The sequence below is a fragment of the Clytia hemisphaerica genome, unplaced genomic scaffold, assembly GCF_902728285.1.
Source record: "Clytia hemisphaerica strain Z4C2 unplaced genomic scaffold, Clytia hemisphaerica genome assembly, whole genome shotgun sequence".
Classification (NCBI taxonomy): domain Eukaryota; kingdom Metazoa; phylum Cnidaria; class Hydrozoa; order Leptothecata; family Clytiidae; genus Clytia; species Clytia hemisphaerica.
Genome location: NW_027104027.1, coordinates 220,362 through 240,154, shown reverse-complemented (window position 1 = coordinate 240,154; position 19,793 = coordinate 220,362). Strand labels below are relative to the sequence as shown.

General features: G+C 35.5%; 2 protein-coding genes across 3 annotated transcripts; one reads left to right on the top strand and one right to left on the bottom strand.

Annotated features, from left to right (window-relative positions):
- Positions 1-140: 140 nt before the first annotated feature.
- LOC136811626 (PC3-like endoprotease variant B) lies at positions 141-16,584 on the bottom strand. 2 transcript variants are annotated; one of them, XM_067068252.1, is made up of 14 exons: positions 16,503-16,584; positions 8,470-8,574; positions 7,500-7,595; positions 7,050-7,158; positions 6,852-6,889; positions 6,100-6,173; positions 4,741-4,829; positions 4,346-4,518; positions 3,800-4,021; positions 3,129-3,229; positions 2,598-2,831; positions 2,008-2,255; positions 1,517-1,662; positions 141-1,005 (listed from the first exon to the last, which is right to left on the bottom strand). In XM_067068252.1, the coding sequence occupies exons 1-14, from the start codon at positions 16,542-16,544 to the stop codon at positions 358-360; spliced, it is 2,325 nt and encodes a 774-aa protein (XP_066924353.1). In that variant the 5' UTR covers positions 16,545-16,584; the 3' UTR covers positions 141-357. The 2 variants fall into 2 exon arrangements, with proteins under 2 accessions (XP_066924353.1, XP_066924352.1); XM_067068251.1 differs by lacking the exon at positions 16,503-16,584 and adding an exon at positions 8,861-9,378.
- Positions 9,526-18,416, top strand: LOC136811628 (PC3-like endoprotease variant B). The gene is made up of 12 exons (XM_067068254.1): positions 9,526-10,093; positions 10,577-10,771; positions 12,146-12,254; positions 13,061-13,098; positions 13,534-13,607; positions 14,329-14,590; positions 14,785-15,006; positions 15,381-15,481; positions 15,863-16,084; positions 16,534-16,805; positions 17,153-17,331; positions 17,722-18,416. Exons 1-12 carry the CDS (start codon positions 9,782-9,784, stop codon positions 18,169-18,171), a joined length of 2,436 nt encoding a protein of 811 aa, XP_066924355.1. The 5' UTR covers positions 9,526-9,781; the 3' UTR covers positions 18,172-18,416.
- The last annotated feature ends 1,377 nt before the right edge of the window (positions 18,417-19,793 follow it).

The window sequence follows — 19,793 nt, the reverse complement described above, 5'->3', positions numbered from 1 at the left end:
TTGAACTTTGAGTAATCAGAAAGGCTGTTTTTTCATCTCTTAACATTCCTCTGCTCCTACATCGACTTGGAACTCTTGCACACGAACTATGGACTATCTTATTAACAGCCTTAGGTCTACAAGGAGGAGGAAAACTCACATTTGCTACCATAACGTTGTTACTGTTGTAAATATCTGCTAAAATGTTTTATAAAATAATTACAAAAATATGAAAAATACACTAAATTTAATTTGAAATGTTTAAACAGAAAAAGTCGAATTCAAATATTATATTCTATGAAAAATATAAAATACAATATAAAGTACTAGGTTATAATTGTTTTATTAAAAGTGTTAACGCGTTTAAGATAGTCAAGCCTAATTTTGTGCAGGGCAATCAGGCGGTACACAAGGGCAATCAGGCGATACACAAGATCCATAGAAAGTGATGACCCATTTCAAGAGTACTCCAGAACAAAGTTCGTCCCCTACACATTGGATCTTAGGGTTCTGATATCCAGCACTGACTTGAACACGTGGTACACCTGTCTCTTCCTCTTGCACTTGTACCTTCTTGTATTTATCACTGTGTACAGTAGTCTTTTTCACATTATTCATTCGTGTGTAATAATCTAAAATTGCTTTACGCGCGTCATCAACTTCATCACGCCGCGTGCGCTCGCTGTCATCAGCGGCCGCATGGTGAGAATATTTTTTATGAAGTGTCTGGTGCGCATGCTCAACAAAGTCACGTGCGTTTCTTTCTTCGTCTTTTTCAACTTCTTCACTGGTCATTGGCTCAAGATAAGCATGACCCTCTTCTTCGTTTTCATAATAAGCACCCTCTTCGCCCGCCTCAGGTGTGGCGGGAATATAAGAACGCCCGTAATTCATGATATCATAGTTCGCGTATGGATAGTTGATAGGTCCATAATTATATGCAGGATAGCCATAATAGTTCGGTTGCCGTGATATTTGATCTCTACGTAAGCCACCACTGTTCAGGGTACCGTCATATAATGGGTTCTGAGAAAATAAAAACAAATAGTTGGTGCTTTAGAAGAGCTTTCTGATCTTTATATCTTCCCAATACAACAACTAAGAGTGTGACTTCCATGAAAGAGGACTGACAAATGGCACAAGGATCCTTAGAGGTTAACGCCGCTAAGTGAAGTAAAGTCAAGTTAGAAGTGTTAAGAAAACTGAAATGTTGTGGCAGAATTAGATTAGAAAAAAGTTTATGATTCGAATCTCTCTGTAATTCGAACTAAAGAATTGACCATCTTAGATGCAAAGTAGTGCAAAATACAATCTATAATTTGAATATATCTCTGATCGGTGGAAAAAGTCTTTAGTCCCGTGAAAAGCGAATTAGAGAGAGAGGCAAATGCAGTCAGTTAGACAATCTTACGAAAAAGAAAACATGAAAAGATTATTGTTCTTATTTGAAAATCACATCAATATAAGAATTGGATGCAAGCTGAATCTCGATAGGAATAAAAAGACATTTTCAAAAATGATCAATCTCTACACTTACCGCTTGTATTTTCATTTGTGAATCTATGACTTGATCTTCTAGTTGTTCCAAATCAGGAGCAGATTCTGAACCATCAGAAAACATTCCATTTCCTTGCTCATAATTATCTCGGATAATGATCTTCCATGTACCACGTGGATTTTCGCCTGAAATAGTGAAAGTGAAAGTGTTTCATTTTGAAACAGAGCTTGTACCCGAAGGAGACTTTATGGTCAAGAAAGTGATTCTCGGTCAAATACTCCTGTTGTTTTTGTTGCTTTTTAATTTACTATTGTTTGGCTCTGGTAAAGACAAAGACTTTCTAGTCTTTCTAAGACTTTTAAAGGAATGATCCTCAAAAGAAGCACCCAGTTGGTGAAAAATGTTATCATTGATGTAGAAAGTAAATGGACCTAATTTGGCAGTTTATATAAGGCTCAAGACTAAGATCATTATTGCTAACAAGAGCTTCCCTTCAAAGTATTCGAGAGATAAAATGAAGAAACTCTTACCCCAACAATAAACAGTCATGAAATGCCATTCATCCAACCCTTCGTCCGAATCGTCATATTTCCGAGTGCTCAACATCTCGCTACGTGTGTTTGACGGAGAGATGAGATCTATACTTACGTCACCACGTCGCCGATGCACGAAACTGACGGTCAGAACGACGTGTTCTACGCGGTCGATTTTGGCGACTGTGTTTTCACAAGCGACGGTTGGAGCCAAAATTTCTTTTGCATCGTTGTTTGGTATGTTTCTGAATACGAGAGAAAGCATAAAATACGATTTTGAAAATTAACAATTTTCTTTCTGAAATTAACCTGCAACAACTGCTTTAATGGAAGAAATCGGTTTTTAGGTTGGATTTATCGGTTCTACTTGAATATTTCGACTTAGGAAAAAATATTTTGAAGTTTTGCTCAGGACAGTAGAAGGAATCACAGTGCCAAATATCTCCCTTTAAAGCATGAATAGACTAGAAAGTCAATCGTCGAAGTCAATGCATAGATAAACTCTAACCCAGTTTCTACACGCTTTTAGGTTTCGTAGATGTATAATTTCTGATATTTAATATCCTTAAAAAAAGGTCAACACTTACACTCGTTCAAGTGAAGAAGCAGCTGTACATTTCCTGTGCTGAGGTAACGTATATTTCAAGTCCGCCCATTCACCTGCTTTATTAACCATGGCGGTGGCGTCTAGCCGCCCAAAACCAAATTTATGATTGAAGTGAAATCCCGCCCCGTTGACTTTCCATCCGTCATCCAGAGGTGATGTTTTCAGAGCCGTCTGAACGATCAAATCTTGCACATCACGCCAAGTTAATTTGGGACTAAAAACAAAATCAAGAAATTTCGTTCAGCATACAACCATAAGCTTTTCAAAAAAAGTCATCTATAAGAATCCATTTTTTAGTATTAGAGCGACCAATCAAAACAAGCAATAATGCAATAAGGTATTAGCTCTATACTGGTAATGAAAAATAAAACTTCTATACACCCGTTGAAAATTAAGCGAAACACCATTTGATAAAATTGAAATTCCCACCCATTCCCATCATCTATTGGTATTTAGTTCCTTCACTTTATCATACATCGGGTCACATGGAGGGTGTATCAAAAAAACTTACTTTCTTTCGAGTGCCAATGCAATAACACCAGCAGCTAGAGGTGCTGAAGCCGAAGTCCCTTTGAATTCTTCAGTACATTTATGGTACAGGTCTGTTGTCACCTGATGTAAGAAAGTAGATACGTTATACATACTCTAACATCAAGTCTTGTCGATGCAGTAAGTCTTGTGCAAAAAAACAACAAACAACCACACAGATTTATACAAAACAAAGCCAAGCAGGCCATGAATGGACATAAGAATGCTCACTTAACCTGGGCATTAAACGTGTTGTAAAAAAGTTTATTTTTTCGATTCTTAGTAAAGATACAGATCGATTTTTGCGTACGTTCGTGCTCATAACCGCAGTAGGTCTCCAGGGTGAACAGCCTCTGGCTCATAAAACAATGTATAAGGGATAATAACAAAACTGATATAAAAATAATCGGTAAAAGGAATGCGGTTATACAGGCAATAAGCAGACCCTTCAATGTGAGCGAATATGCAAAGAGTTTAAATCATCAAACTTTAAAACAAGAACGGAGCGGATGATACATTGCTTTTCGGAACTAGTCATTTGAGCAACTCAAGCTACCATTTTGATTACGGACAATCAGAAATTACTAGAGCGATACCCATTCCAGGTTCCATTTTAAAAGTTCGGTCACACACAACGAACACTACTAGACATACCACTTTATTCTCAGTTCCTTCTTTATGAGAAGCTCCATTGAAAGTGACGGCCAGTGTGGATGAACATTTTTCTGTGTAGTAGGCTGACAACCCACGGTTTCCGATACAACCAATAGAAATCGTAAAAATAGACGTCGTATATCCGTCACAATTACAATCATCGTCCGTCAACCCACCGTTGCCCGTCGCCCAAACGTATATTGAACCAAAACCATAACGACCCTGCATTTGAGAGAAAACCAACAAAAAACTAAGAACACCAATTTGTGTTACATCAATGGTACATCAATGAACAGTCTTGTTTCTTGGGGGTATTTTTGTCAGTCAAAGTCTGAAATTTCAAGTTTTAAACACCGAGGTGAATCAAGGAGTCGCTCTATTTAATAAAGATAGTTCAGTGCCAACGATAGTTAAGACTCATTCGAGTTATAGATGTTTCAGTTATAGAGACTCTACTGTAATATAAACCATAAAAATCAGTCATCTTGCTGGCCATATTCCTTTTTTTAATGTTAATTTTAGATGACATAGTTTTATTTGACTTACTTTCTGTGCACCTAAACGCAATGCGTTTGCAGCCATTGGTCCTGGTTTCCCAAAGGTCTTACCATCATCCTTAGGACCCCAACAATTGATGTAAATATCTATATGGTTTCCACGAAAACCAAGGGCACTGGCTTCTAATGCATCAGTGGCTTGACCATCCAACATTCGAATTCCTAACAAAAAAAGTAAACTTAATCAAACATTGGAAATCTATTGGCCATTAATCAATGCCAACTTGCAACTAAAATTTCTTGGAAAATTTTCAAACAAGCAAATCTCTGGTCCTTGAGAACCAAAGAAGGGAATCGCATATGATATATTTGAAACAGTCAAGCAATTTTGAGAAGTATCCCTGTTTGGGGGAAATGGATTTACGAGAAAATAAAGCTACCAACCTCCTATCTTTGCATTATAAGCGACACCAACACCACACATCGAATTATTGGCTGCAGCGGCCGCTTCTCCACCGCAGCGTGTTCCATGGCTGGAAGATAAAGATAAAAGAAGATAATACGTAATAGTTATCGGACAGTTCCGAGTACAATATGAGAAATATTTTACGAGTTCCGAGATTTTTCCGTACAATATTTTCCGAGCCTTTAGGCGAGGAAAATATACGGAAAATCCGGAACGAGTGAAATATTTCCATATTGTACGAGCAGATGTCTGATAACTGGTTTATCGGTGACCCAAAAAATGCACTTTTTGTGTTGGAGGACACTTTTGTAGCAAAGTGACGCTAGATTGCTTCTACCGCTACAATGCAACAACATCTTTTCGTCAATTTATATTTTTACATGTAAAATACAAGATATATTGTACTCTTTTTAACCAATCAGATTGCAGATATTTTTTGGATCGCCGATAAGAAGATTTATCGAATGATTAATTGTCTTATTAATGAAACACAAAGCTTGTTTTTTTGTTTTTGCATAGGCTTTTTTTTCTTACTCATGGCAAATGGCATGGCAAAGGAAAGGAAGTCAAATGAGCGCCGATACTAAATAACGTGGCTATTATCTACAGGAATATTCATGCAGAGCTAAAAACTTTTAAGTTAAACTTAAAAAACCTTAAAAGGCCCAGAAAAGAAGAGAAATCCATATAGAAATGAATCTAACGGGTGTGCCACAAATAAGTTACCCTCTTTGGTTTGACATTGTAGGCAGTAGAAAAGAGGAATTTTTCGGAATCACTCACAGGAAAGCTTAACTTAAAATTTGGTGTATTACTTTTTAATTTTACTTCATTAGTTCAGAGGTTATGTTCAAAAACCTAAAATATCAATTTTAAAAAATGACAGAAAAAGGCGAAAATCGAGAGTATTAAATCGATTGTAATAAATAGACGCACAAAACGATTTTATGCATCAGGAAATGTATTTCCATTATGTAAAAAGCATTCATTTACAAGATTATGCATCCCTGTAAATACATTCCATCATCTGTGAATCGAGATGAGCTGCAACAGTTCAAACGAAGCATTTTTCTCAAAACTTTCACCTTCTCCACCTTTTTCAACAATGATGCGCACACAGAAAAACTTTTGGAAACTCTTTATGTTGAAAATTTTGTGGGTTTGAAGCATTCGGCATCGTAATACACCAAATTTTAAGTTCTGGATGATTCCGAAACAATCTTTGAAAAATATTTCTTTTACTGCTTGCAATATCAAATCAAAGAGAGTAACTTATTTGTTGCACACCCGGTAGGTGTGAAAAAAACAAAGCGTTGTAGGATAAAATGTCAACCAACCAATTATCAGGATCTGAATCACGTGGTCTTGGATCATCATCGTTATCATTCAAATCACAACTTGCGTATCGATCCTGAAAAGAATGAATAAATGGTACACTGGGCGAAATAAGAGATTTCCAATCCTGGAAATATCATGAAAATATGATATTTCCATATACTTTTGTAAATATGGAAGTTTGACTTTTCTATATTTCCAAAGTTGTGGAAATACCTTATCGGGGAAAACTTCGTCGGGGAAAATTTTCGTCGGGGAAAATTTTCGTCGGGAAAGATTTTCGTCGGGGAAAAATATTCGTCACTTGCTGGTTTTGGTAAGCGCATTAAGGTCGGGGAAAATTTTCGTCACTTGGCCGACATTTCGTCACTTTTCCACACTTTTCCCCGACGAAGTTTTCCCCGATAAGGTATCATATTTTCAAGATATTTCTAATTTTTGGAAATATAGAAAAGTCATATTTCCATATTTACAAAAGTATATGGAAATATCATACTTTCAAGATATTTCCAGGATTGGAAATCTCTTATTTCGCCCAGTGGTAAGTAAGCGGCTTTTACTTTAATCTTAATGACTGCACTGACCATTAAGTGGTAAGAAATATGGACTAGAGGCGATTGAATAAATGGCGACTTTGTAAAAACTGAAAACTCAAAATTTGATTGAAAAGATGATAATACCGAGATTGAAGTCACTTGTTAAAGTTCGTCTTTTTCTGAGACAAGTTAAGCAGATGAAAATTCTTGATACTTACATAATTAGGCTCTAAGTCCGGATGAGTGTGATCGAGACCTAAAGTATATGAACTATATGTTTTATCATGACTTCACTTCAAAAGAACAAAGAATAAAAAAAAACAAGTTTCAAATGAATCGAATATGCAAGTTCAGGAATAACTCGGGAACTCCAGATCCTCTTTGCATGATGAAAATATTGCATGAATTTAACTTACCATCATCAAGAACACTAATTACAATCCCTTGTCCGGATAGACCTTGTTTCCAAACATTCATGACATTCAAATCAACACCCGGCGGACCGTCCGTCTGACCTGTGTTTTCCTACAAATGAGATATTAAAAAACAAATTATCAGATAATTGCGTATTTGCTAAGTTTAATTAAAAGTTCTAAAATTCCCAAGACTTATAACCTGAAAAAGTTTTATTACCTTATCGGTACAAATTATGAAACTGGTGGTACATAGTTCTCAGTTTCGTTGGTAAACAGACATCCCTAGACAACTAAGCCTGGAATCAAAAGGCTAATGATACGGCTGCCGGCTACTATAGCGTTATCTATCGAGGCTTTTTGTACATTTATGATTTTTAAGATTTGCCTTGATTTCTGGCTTACCAAACCGCAAAGATTTTTGAGATAAAACCGAAATTCTAGGGAACTGACCAAGTACCACATATCTTGAAACATAGGATCATTGAAAACAAGTTGATTGTCTCGTTTGAATCTTTTCAAGATCTTCTGTTGGATTGCATATTGAACCTGGAAATAAAAGAATTCTCACTATTTAAATTTCCAGGGCAATCACATGGGTAGTGGGGCGGATTATCACATGTATACTTCAAATTGTGATAGAGCTCTGAAATTTTGTACAGAGGTTCATCATGAAGTAAGAAAAATAAAAAATGAGAGAGACACTCTTGAAAATGATGTTTCTGTTGACGTCAGCACTTTTTTTGCAAAAATTTCATCTTCGAAAAACCCTAACATATTATATACTGTTGGAAAGGATATTTAATTCTGAACAACTTTTTTGCTTACGGGAAATCACGAAAATCAATTTAAAAAAAGATATGCCTTTCTTAAGCCGCCATGGTATGCAAAAAAATCATTTTGACGTTAAAAATGTAAAATTATTTTGACGTTAAAATATATTGACGTCACTTATTCGTGCTGGTTTCAATAAACAATGTACAATTCAATAGATTTTATGAATATTAATTGAAACTTTTGTGTCAAAATCATGAACTGAGAAAGAGAAAAAAACTTTGCAAAAAAGAACATTTCAACTTGGGTAGCCAAATAGCAAGACGAAAAGCCAAAAACTAGTTCCCAACAGTCGAAACGTAACAAATAATACCATAATTTCCTTGTAGTACTCTTTCAGGACTATTTAGCAAAAGTGTCAAAACCCTTCAGAAATGTGAAAAAAAATTCAGGTCAGGAGAAAAATGGCTACAATGGACCAAAAATCCGCAACCGATGTTATAGAAACCCAAAATAGTGGTCTGATCTACAAGAACATTTAGAATTTTACAAGAACTCATAATCCTAACTGTTCTAAAGATACATACAGTAATTTGAAAAAGAACTGAAATGTTTTACAACTGGCAAATTTTTGATGAGTAAACTTTACCTCATTTTCGAGCTCCAAAAGATCAGTTTTCTTGATTTCTCGTTTTTTACGTTTACTGCTTATTTTATCATGTTTGAAGTGAAAATGGCCCGGTAGATTACCAATCTATAAAAAGACACGATAGGTATGATTTAATAGGAGAACTTTATTGGTGGCTTGGCCAAGATTGAGAGGATAAATTGAAGGAAATAGAATTTTGGCACCCCTAATTCGGAACATGTTTGTTAAAAATTAAGCGGCCGAAGCAATTTTTGATTTACTGCCCTCTCTGCACCCTACACCCCTCCTTCTTGCTACTGTAACGCACTCATAAGCAGGTAAATACACATTTCAAAAACCATTGACACCGAAAACAACATAACTTTAGGCTATATGATTCGAATTCCCTTACCGGACCTATATTGACGAAACCATGCTTTTCAGCAATACGATCTGCGATTATTTTCTCCGGTGGGAAAACATGAACAGCCCATGAGTTTGTGTAATATGAATGTTTATCATCACTAGTTCCATTCTGATGTGCTATCGAGTATCTACGTTGTAAAAATTTATGTATTTTATCGAACTGAGCTTGCGAATGAAATCGCTGCTTCTTGCCGTATTGACTGTTCTTGATGACTCGGAATGCGTCGCTTTGGTATACAATAGTACTTGTAATAAGCAAAACGAACGTTAATAGATTACTTTCCATACCCTTTGCTTCAAGCACTTAGGATAGTGCCAAAACAAAAAGCTCGAAACCGATAAAATCAAACAAAATCCATTTTGTCACATCTTTCACACTTTTTACCCAAAAAATTCCCAAAATTCTTACATAAACAAAATTTCAATATTTTAATAAAAAAAAATCAAAAATCAATATCAGAGCTGCCGATAATGAAATTTTGATGCAGAAGAGGAGCTGTCGAGGCTTTTGCAATTTTAGCCGCTTGTTTTATGGAATGAAATCATTTAGGCGTGAAACAGTATTGTTTTTTGTTTTGATATGCTCAATATGAGTGCTAGGAAAAAAAGATTCGAATTTTTCTATGTATTCCATCAAAAGAATATATTTTTGGGATAAAAATCGAATAAAATATAATTCGAACATTCATAAGCTCACTTTCAGTATAACTACAACACTTTTTATTTTAAAGCAAAGATATAACAATTAAAGAGAAGAAAAAACATCAAAATGAATTAATTATAAACCTAAATATATAAATGGCTTTTTTTACGGTTTTAAATATTTAATGTTGATTGAAATGGCCATGGAAAAATAAAGCGAAAAAGCCGGTATTGAAAAATCCTTAGAATTACCTGGCTCGGAAAAATGAAGCACCCTACAAGCTTTTCTATTAACAGTATGGTTAAATGCGTTTTAATGGTCGTGACGTTTAACATAATAGCGTTGAGTATAACGGACGGTTTGCCAGGACAGAAGCGCGTTTATCTGACGCCAACAGGCCGTGAGAAGGTCAAACGATACCTACAGCGCCGGCATAGAGAATATTTACAGAATGAGTTTCCAGAGAACAATAAACGTCAATTTTATACAAACACATGGGCGGTGAAAGTTGATCCACCTTCAAAAGAAATAGCCGATACTATCGCCAAGAAACATGGCTTTATCAATATAGGAAAGGTATGGAGTAGTGGGTGGTATTGTTGGTGGTGGTAATAATGAAGTTCCCTGGTGGTATCATTAGATTAGCAAGTTTTACCCTAAAATATGTAGTCTAATTCCAGGTCTAATACACTCTTGTATTGTACTTATAAGAATCAGTAAGCTTTTGTTGAAAGGCTCGGCTGTTCTTATTTTATGACACTTTGAGCCTCAAATTGTTCTTAAAATCCTACTCTTACTTTTGCTGCAAAAATGAAACTACTTAGTACATTAACCAAAATGAAGCAGCTACTTGTGGGCTACTTACCCATAAGCCATTAAAGAATTTAGAAAATTTTCTGACACGCTTCCTGAGCATACTCCTCAATATAGTACTCAACACTTTTTAAACGAAAGTCAGATATCTCTCACCATAATTAACCTAATCATTGCTAAATGGGTTTGCATTTTCAACAAAAACTAAACCACAAAATCCTGAAACCGTTCACATTTTCATTTTAGATTGGTAATCAAGACGGATATTTCCACTTCAAGCATGTGGAGACATCCAGTAAGATTGAAAAGCGAGATCACATCAAGACTGGTTTGTTAACCAATGAAAAAGAAGTACTGAAAGCTACACAACAGAAAGTTTTGGAAAGGTTTAAACGAGATGGTTATCCAACAGATCCTGAATTCAAAAAAATGTGGTACTTGGTAGGTACACCGGGGAGGGGTTTGTACTTTTACGGTGTCACGGAATTGGCCCTTTTTTAGTACGGTATTACGGGATTTGACGAAAAAAAAGACGGGAAAACGGTGTTTCAAAATCAGACGGTGACGGTATTTGGCCTTATTTTTTGTCATTATGCCGGTATTTGAACCTGTACAAACGTGTGACGGTGTTATTTTTCAATTTTCGGGATTCCGGGATTCAGCAAAAACTTTGACGGGAAATCGGTATTTCTAACCCCTACAAACCCCCCCTACACTGTTCTCTCGTTGATGGAAATTAAGCTCCATAAATGAAAAGTAAACTCAAATCTAAAAGGTTGAAGAAAATGACATCTTCATGAAAGAATGTACAACCCTGTTTTATAAAGAAACGGTTCACCACTGTCTCATAAATGTAATGTAAACCTATATTTTGCGTATTTAAAATACACCAATGTCTCATTAATGCAAATTACACCCCTGACTCATGACGGGACAATAAACCCATGTCTCTCGAATGGAAAAACACCCCTGTCTCACAAAGGGACAGTGACCACTGTCTCACTCTCACGAATGGAAATTTCACCCCTGTCTCACGAAAACGGTGTACTTTGTTTCACCAACGGAATTACATCACTTATGTCTCCTGTTTTATGAATGAACATGTAATATAAATTTTTGATGCTTCACAGGTGGTTTTTTACAACACAAAAGTTTGAGCTTAATTACGCTCTGAACAGTTAAACCCCCCCCTTAGGAAAGCCATACTTTTAACACCACCCTTGTTCATCAAAGCCCAAGCCCCCCTAAATGTAGGGGGGTAGAAACTATGTTGGTAATTAACAAATTGTAACCATCGATGCTGTAACTCATTCGTTAACCCCCGTCTTTTCGTCTTTTCTTGTAGAACTAAAAAACTTTGGAAAAGCCTACCTAGCCTCCTTTCGTGTCAAATATCTTTCGACTGAATTGTTTTTTTTCGAAGAAAAATTTCACATCTGACATTGATTCTGCAAAGATTGAAGTTTCTCAAGTCTAAAAATGGTGGTTATAGCATTGCTAGATAAAAAGCTAATTTTTTTATTTTTCGTTTTTCATCTTCGTGTTTGAAAATTTTAGAAACATTTTATACGCATAATATTCCACTCCGGATTGCCTTTCCAAAAAGTATAAAATCGCTATCTAATTCGAAATCTATCAAAATTACGCAATTGAAAATTTACCACTAGCTAATTTGAAATGTACTTTAGCTTGCTGATTCAATCTCGTAATCTATAATCTGATTTCGGCTGGTAATACCAACAAATTAAATTGACTATGATTATTTAGTCATTAAAAATCATCCTGTCCAATTAAGTAACTTCTCGTTTTTTATAGCATAACAATGGACAGGGCCACAGTCCAGGAGGAGTTGATTTGAAGGTGTCCAATGTTTGGAAACAAGGATATACTGGCAAGGGTATTGTCATCAGTGTTCTAGATGATGGTAAGCCAAGTTCTTTATGGGGAACTAAGTTTTAACCATTTAATTGTTTTCAGAAAGTTGTCTTCATGCTTAGAGGAAAGGTAAGCCAAGTGAAAATAAAGATATTCTTTTTTATGACATTGAAAGGATGCGCGCCTCTATGCTGACAAAGCAAAATAAACGATATAATTTCTCATTATTGGTGGTCACGGTGTGGCTATCTTTATATTTGAAAATGGAAAATGGAAGGAAATACGTTTTTTTTTAATAAGGAACACGTTTATAAGGAACTCGAGGCTGAAAATGGTTCAAAAAATAAGGAATTGTTAAGGAACTGCTCAGGCTGAGAATAAGTGGATTTGAAAATAATGTACCTTATTGGGACTTATTTGACCAAATTTTGATCTTTCAAGGGGCAAAAAGTTCAAAATTTCCTATGTCGTAAGGAACTCGATAAGGAACTTTGAGACTGAAATTCTCTGTAAAAATAAGGAACTCCAGGCTCAGAGCAAAGTTAAGGTTCCTTATAAAAAAAAAACGTGTATCTAAAAACATTGAAATTTCTTCAGAAACTTGTTATGCTTAGAGGAAATGTTAGTCCCTATCAATATCTATAAAACTTTGAGCTTCGTTGGGGAAGTATTTCAATGAAAATAGAGAACCTTTTGATAGCATACTAGGAGTAAGGTATTTTTATTAAATCTAAAACCTAGCTTTCAAAAGTTTGGAATTTTTCAATTTTTTTTAAGAGCACAAACTTTCTGCTTTCGAACCAACAAAGGGTGAAAACTTTCGGTTTTCACTAAATCAATTTTTCTCATTCATAGGACTTGATCACACACATCCAGATCTACAACCAAACTATGTAAGTTTTAATTAGTTTTCATAAAAATCTTAAGAAAATTAACCTCTAATCGAGACAAAAAACGATTGATATGAGAGCTGTAACTACACGCTTTTTTATAAGATAATGTGCTTTGGCTGAGGGTGAGCATTATTTTAATTTTTCAATTGTTCTAAACAATAGATTGTTAAGGCCTATTGTTCTAACTCCGAAATCTCACCCTGATATCCTTATAGAAGTTATTTCTATAAAAGAATCGTGTATTCGTAATATGCGTAAGTCATTTTTAATGAATAAAATACCGAATACCGTCGAATTCTTATTTTCGTCCGTGAAATTACAGTACAAGATTTCAAAATTTCAAAACTTCAAAACTTTCACTCAGTAAAACACAGACTACTAACGTAATCATTTTCTTAAATAATCGTACTCATATTTCATTTTCAATAATTTCAGGATGAGAAAGCCAGTTGTGATTTGAATGACAATGACGAAGATCCGATGCCCAGGGACACCGATCCCGATAATTGGTAAGATATTCATACAAATATTTGCACTGAGCGATCAAAGTGAATCAAACTTGGGGAAATAATTAGACAGGATGTGACCATTATTCTATTGACAGGTGGATACAGTAAAATCTACAAAACTCGAATACGAACGAATAACTCAAATTTGTTCGATTTAAGGGAATTTGGATAATTATAGTTAGTTATTGATTTATACAATTACTTATAGTGTGGTCGTGTTACAAAAGTATAGGCTATTTGTAGGAAAAAAATAATATCTAGCTGAAACTTTCTCCAGAACCTTCTCTATAGGATGCTTATGCCTCAGGAAAAATTCCCCTAAAATCCCACAGGTGGAACATCCCTTTTTTGGGCAATTTCTTTTTTCCCCAGGCAAAACCCTAAGGTCGAAAATTTTTGAAAATTTCAAACTCATTTTCAGACAATATCATCAAAATCATTCGAAAGCTCTCAAAAAACTATATAGAAAACTTTTAAACGGGTATAGCCGATTTCATTACCTAGCTCGAGATAATTCACGCAGAAGATGCAATTTATGGTCAATTTTAGACCAAAATGTGGCGAAAAGTGGAACTTGCGCATGAAATATCTCGAGTTAGGTAATGAAATCGGCTATACCCGTTTAAAAGTTTTCTATATAGTTTTTTGAGAGCTTTCGAATGAACGAAAGGAAATTTAAACCAATCTTTCAAAAAATTACCACACAAATCTTTTCTTTTAGCCACGGTACACGATGCGCCGGTGAAGCAGTTGCGGCCGCAAACAATTCAATCTGCGGTGTGGGCGTCGCTTATAACGCTAAAGTTGGAGGTGTCCGAATGCTTGATGGTCAAGCTACGGATGCGCTAGAAGCTGCTGCCTTGGGATTTAAAAATGATCATGTCGATATTTATATCAATTGTTGGGGACCCAAAGATGATGGGAAAACGTTTGGAAAGCCGGGTCCTATTGCTACGAATGCTCTCAAAAAAGCAGCTATCGAGGTATGTATGTATTTTCTATGGTTTTGTTTTCATAATTTTTGGTAATAAGGTAAAGCTAGGACCGATAGATTAGCCTTTAGAAGATGAAGTATATAGTCCACAGTAAAACGGGGCCTTAAAAAACCTTGAGACAAAGTCACTGCAAAATAGTTAGCTGTAACACTCGAATGAATTTAATGTTTTCTTGCTCATAGGGTCGAGACAAAAAAGGCAACATATTCGTTTGGGCGACGGGCAATGGAGGGCTGACGGACGACGATTGTAATTGTGACGGATATACGACGTCAATATACACTATTTCTATTGGTTGCATTGGTGATCACGGTACATCAGCCTACTACACAGAAAAATGTTCGTCCACTCTTGCTGTGACATTCAATGGAGCTTCTCATAGAGAGGGTAGAGAAAACCCCATGGTAAGTCTGTCCTTCTGAATGAATGAATGAATGAATGAATGAATAAATGAATGAATGAAAATTTGGTTAAAAAGCAGAAACAACCTGTTGTAATAGCGTTTTTAAGCTCAACTTTGTTTTACAGAAATCATTTGGCTGAATGATGTATATGATAATATACGAAATATAGCTGTTTTTTAATCAAAATTTTCATCTTTTGCTTTGAATATCTTGGCCTGATGAATTTTCTCGGACTTGCTTTTATCCTTTATTAGCTTAACATGTGTTGGTGATGTCAAGAAGCCAAACGCATACGCTGTACAAGTTGACTAAGTTGAACTTGTTAACATTACAGCTGGTAAATTCCTTAAACATCTCTACTTTTATAATTTTAGGTGACAACGGATTTATATCATGGTTGTACAGAAGAGTTCAAAGGGACTTCTGCATCGGCCCCTCTTGCTGCTGGTGTTATTGCTCTCCTTCTTGAATCCAAGTATGTCTTCCTTAGAAAATTCATAGTTCTTGGATTGATATTGAAGCTGCCTAATCTGTTATCTGGTGCAATTTATTCATTCGAAATAACACAAGCTTTTGATTGATTAAGTAATGAGATTGTAGTCAGAGGCGACTTGAAGGCTTTTCTTTCGATAACTGTCTTCTCGTACGTAGGAAGCCACTCTTTCTCCCTGGATTTCCCAGCTTTCCCTTGATCATTTGCTTTAATTGCTAAGCATTTAGCAGCGAGGTTTTAAGTGCAAGGGGTTTGAACCTATGACCTTGCACACCATAGCCGAATGTTTTAACTTTACACTACGGCCATGGCTTCACTATGCTACGAATTCAAATCTCTAAACAAATTGTTTCCAAATTTTAGTCCAGACTTGAATTGGCGCCAAGTACAAGATGCAATAGTGCGTTCAGCTCAAATCACTTCACCCGTAGATGATGGATGGAAAAGAAATGGAGCTGATTTTCATTATAATCTAAAATTTGGTTTCGGTCGTTTGGACGCAGAAGAACTGGTCAAAGCTGCTAAAAATATGAAGCCGTTAGGAAACCATGTCAAATGTGTTATCGCAAAAAATAATGAAAAAGCGTAAGTTTTTCTGCGTAGAAGATATTTACGATTTTGATTTGGGATACCATAACTTTTTCTCGAGATTTCTTAGATAGGTCGTTACATCGTATGTATATCACCATAAAAACTAAAACGGTTTTTCTGTGAAGTATTTGTTCCAAAAAGTCTCCGACCATCTCATTTTACCTTAAATACATTACGTCAACTTATTTTTGCGGTTGATCATTTAATTTGGCGTATGCAAAATTGATCTAAAAAGACTGTCTTAAGTAAATTTTTGAGCTGAAATAATAACGTAAATTTTAACGGGTATTTAAAATGTGAGGCGTACTGGTCCTTTTTGAGAATCTTAGAGGATTTACCTTAAAACTGGTAAAATCAGCCAAATTTAATCCAACATAAATCAATAAACCTAAGTCATAATCAATCAACTTACTTTGAATGCTCCAATAAATCCTTTTTTATAGAAATATTCCATCCAAAGCAGGCGCCATCCGTTTCTCAGCACGAGCCACAGAATGCTTGGAAGATGAGGATGACGCTGATGTTAAACGAGGAATGCCCGAAAGATTAGAACACGTCGTTTTGACCGTCAGCTTTGTCCATAAACGACGTGGCGACGTCTCTGTAAAGCTTTTCTCACCTGCAGGGACAGAAAGTGAAATGTTGAGTACTCGAAAATATGACGATTCGACTGAAGGTTTGGATAAATGGAATTTCATGAGCGTCTTTTATTGGGGTAAGTGTTTTTTTTATATATATCATTGAATTGGTAGAGAGATGGGAAAACAGACTCGTACATTGTTAAATTTCCTTATCTACCCTTCATCATTCTATTTAGTTTATTTCATGGTAGGGAATGTGTGTTCCAAATCTGTTACAAAAAACAACTTCTAGTCTAGATCAAAAGTGATTATGGGTGGTGTAAAAAAACCCTGGCAATCTGAAAGGGCCTGGTTATATAGTGTCAAAAAGTTAAGATGTTTTTTTGTTATTGAGTCCTTAAACCGTATAACAGCGAGTCTTCAAGCCCCCAAATCGTCTCAATTCAAATCTTTAATAAGTTGTAGTTCCATTTTGTTTCAGGTGAGACGGACCACAAAAAAGGATCATGGCACGTGGTAGTAGCCAATAATCCGGAAGATGATGTAGAGGCGGCCTCCTTCGGTTCTGATTCCAACAACGACGTTGAATCTCTTGAAGAAGATGTGATTGATGCTCAAATGAAAAGCAAACATAAAGAATGGGACCAACGAAGAGAAAAGGTACATAAATAATGAACTTCCTTCAAATGGATTCATTAAAAATTACCATAAGTCCAGGGAATTTGAATTCCCAAAAATCTTCTCATCAACATAGGGGGCAAAATCTTGATTTTTTGTAATTTGTTGTCAGGCGCTCTTATCTTTAGCTTGAATCTCAAATACCATCTGAAGTTAAACCAAGCTGCGATCCCAGTGAGCACTCCTATCGAGTAATAGAGAAAAGCTTTACTTTTAACCAACATTTCGGTCCTTTTGACGCCGACAATAATTGGCGATATTTTGGACCTGTGGCGGATTAAGAGCTGGCGTTGAAAGCGCTATTATGAAGATTGGTTGATAAGGTATTTTCTAATAACACTAAACTGACAGCTGAAATTCGTTTTATTTTAGGATCCATTCTTCACCTTACCATACCCTAAAGGAGTGAAACGAAGCGATATCCCAAATATCGAAAGATCTAAAGATGGCAATACGGTAGAGAATAACAAAGACTATAGAAATGAACTCTTAGAAGAATTAGATGATTTGATATCACGTAAAAGCACTATACCACGGCCGCGCGGCGAAACAGTCGGTCGCTTATTAGAAGTAAATGAACAAAACAGAGTACAAGAGGTTTCTATAGAGAAGGATTCAAGAGCTCGAATTCCACACCGTCATAATAAAAAGACTTCACATCTTTTCAAGAAGGTGCAAGTTCAAGAAGAAGAAACGGGTGAACCACGTGTTCAAATTAACGCTGGTTATGAAGATCCTAAAATTGAATGTCAGAGAGGTGAAGATTGCTCGGGTGTCGTCTTAGATTGGAAAATAACGGTTTATGGCGGTGATAAAGCCTAACAACTTGATTCAGGGTTTTAATAGGACGATATGTTAGATAGAGATGATATCTCAAGCTTACAGTAATTCCAGGAGCAATTAAGGAAAAACTGCCGCCCACATCGTTAATTGAGAATTGTTCTCGAGATTTTAGGCCATTTGACAAAAATGTGTATATTTTATATTTGTTAAATGTAGTAATTTATATCAATTTTTGGAAATATTTCCAATTTATATAAAACCATGAGCAAAATAGCTCAATATTACTATGATGAAAGCTCGTATGCTCTTTCTTTAACCTTTTTTCGACAATGGTTGTAAATTTGTAATGCCTAATAAACGGTATTTGTAAACATTTCAAGGGGTTAGGAGTACACTTCTAGTATTTAGTATTTAGTGTACCGAAAACGAGGTATAAAAATAAAGTCAGGCTATATAGAGCAATATAAGGAAATCTTTTGATGAAAAATATTTGAAGAATTGATAAACAGGGTGGGGTCCCGGAAAAAAAACAAACGGTTATTGAGGTAGCTGATGATTACTGATCATTACCGATTAGGTTGTTGAGAGGGAGCAAAGTACAAAAAATTTACCGATTATTATCTTAGAGAAAAAAACAATTTACCTTTTAGTGAATCGTGTATCAGTGGTGTGGTACACGTTTTTTTTTTTATTAGAACCTAGTTTATAAGAACATATAGGCTGAAATTCGTCGAAAAATTAAGAACATCTTAAGAACATGCCCAGCCTCAGTTTGGGAAAAAATGACAAGAAACTACAATTTTTTCCTCTTTTTAAGCAGTTTTAACCGAATTTAGGGGTGGATCTTCAAAAGTCAAGAGTCAAATATTGTCCAAATTTTGCCAAATTTAAGTGCTCTTTATTTTGTATCATATTGTCGATTTAGAGTAGTCTGAAAAATTAAGAACGCATTTAAGAACATTTTAGGCTGAAAATTGCTAAAAAAAATAAGCACATCCAGGCTCAGCCAAATTTTAGGTGTTCTAATAAAAAAAAAAACGTGTATGGCCGTGAAAAAAGTCATTCGTAAACACTATTCCGATTGAATTTTTTCATCTTTAATTACGTATGTAAGTGTTATCTAGCGAAGAAACTTTTACATGGAAATTTCCAAGTTTGTCCAAAGGTCACCGTGCAATATGATGGAGTTGCTTTTGCTGATTTCTTCCATGCATTTCATTTATTTTATATTCATAATTGCCATTGATTTTTGTTACTGTAAATAAGAGAGTAGGGTTAGTACCAAAACAAAAAAATAGCAAATATATGAAACTATAGCAAAGCCGCGAGGGTTGAACAAGAGAAAGGAGGTGTCAAAGTTGAAGATCTAAGGAGGATGAATAGGGATGAAACCTCTGTACTTTCAGCATCCCTAAAAAGGAAATCACTGACAGCCCTACCCCAACTGTCCGTTACCGTTTAGACCCCCCCCAGAATGCAATGGATAGAATTAAGCATGTTCGGTATGTTCAAAAACTGTATAGCCTATTAACCATTTTAAAGGTAAAAGCTGTTTTCTCTAAAATAAACCAAAAAGAATATTCTAACTACATAAATATTATAAAATCTGTATAAACATAAATAATCAACTTAGAATGGACATGGTAATCATTTTCTTGATT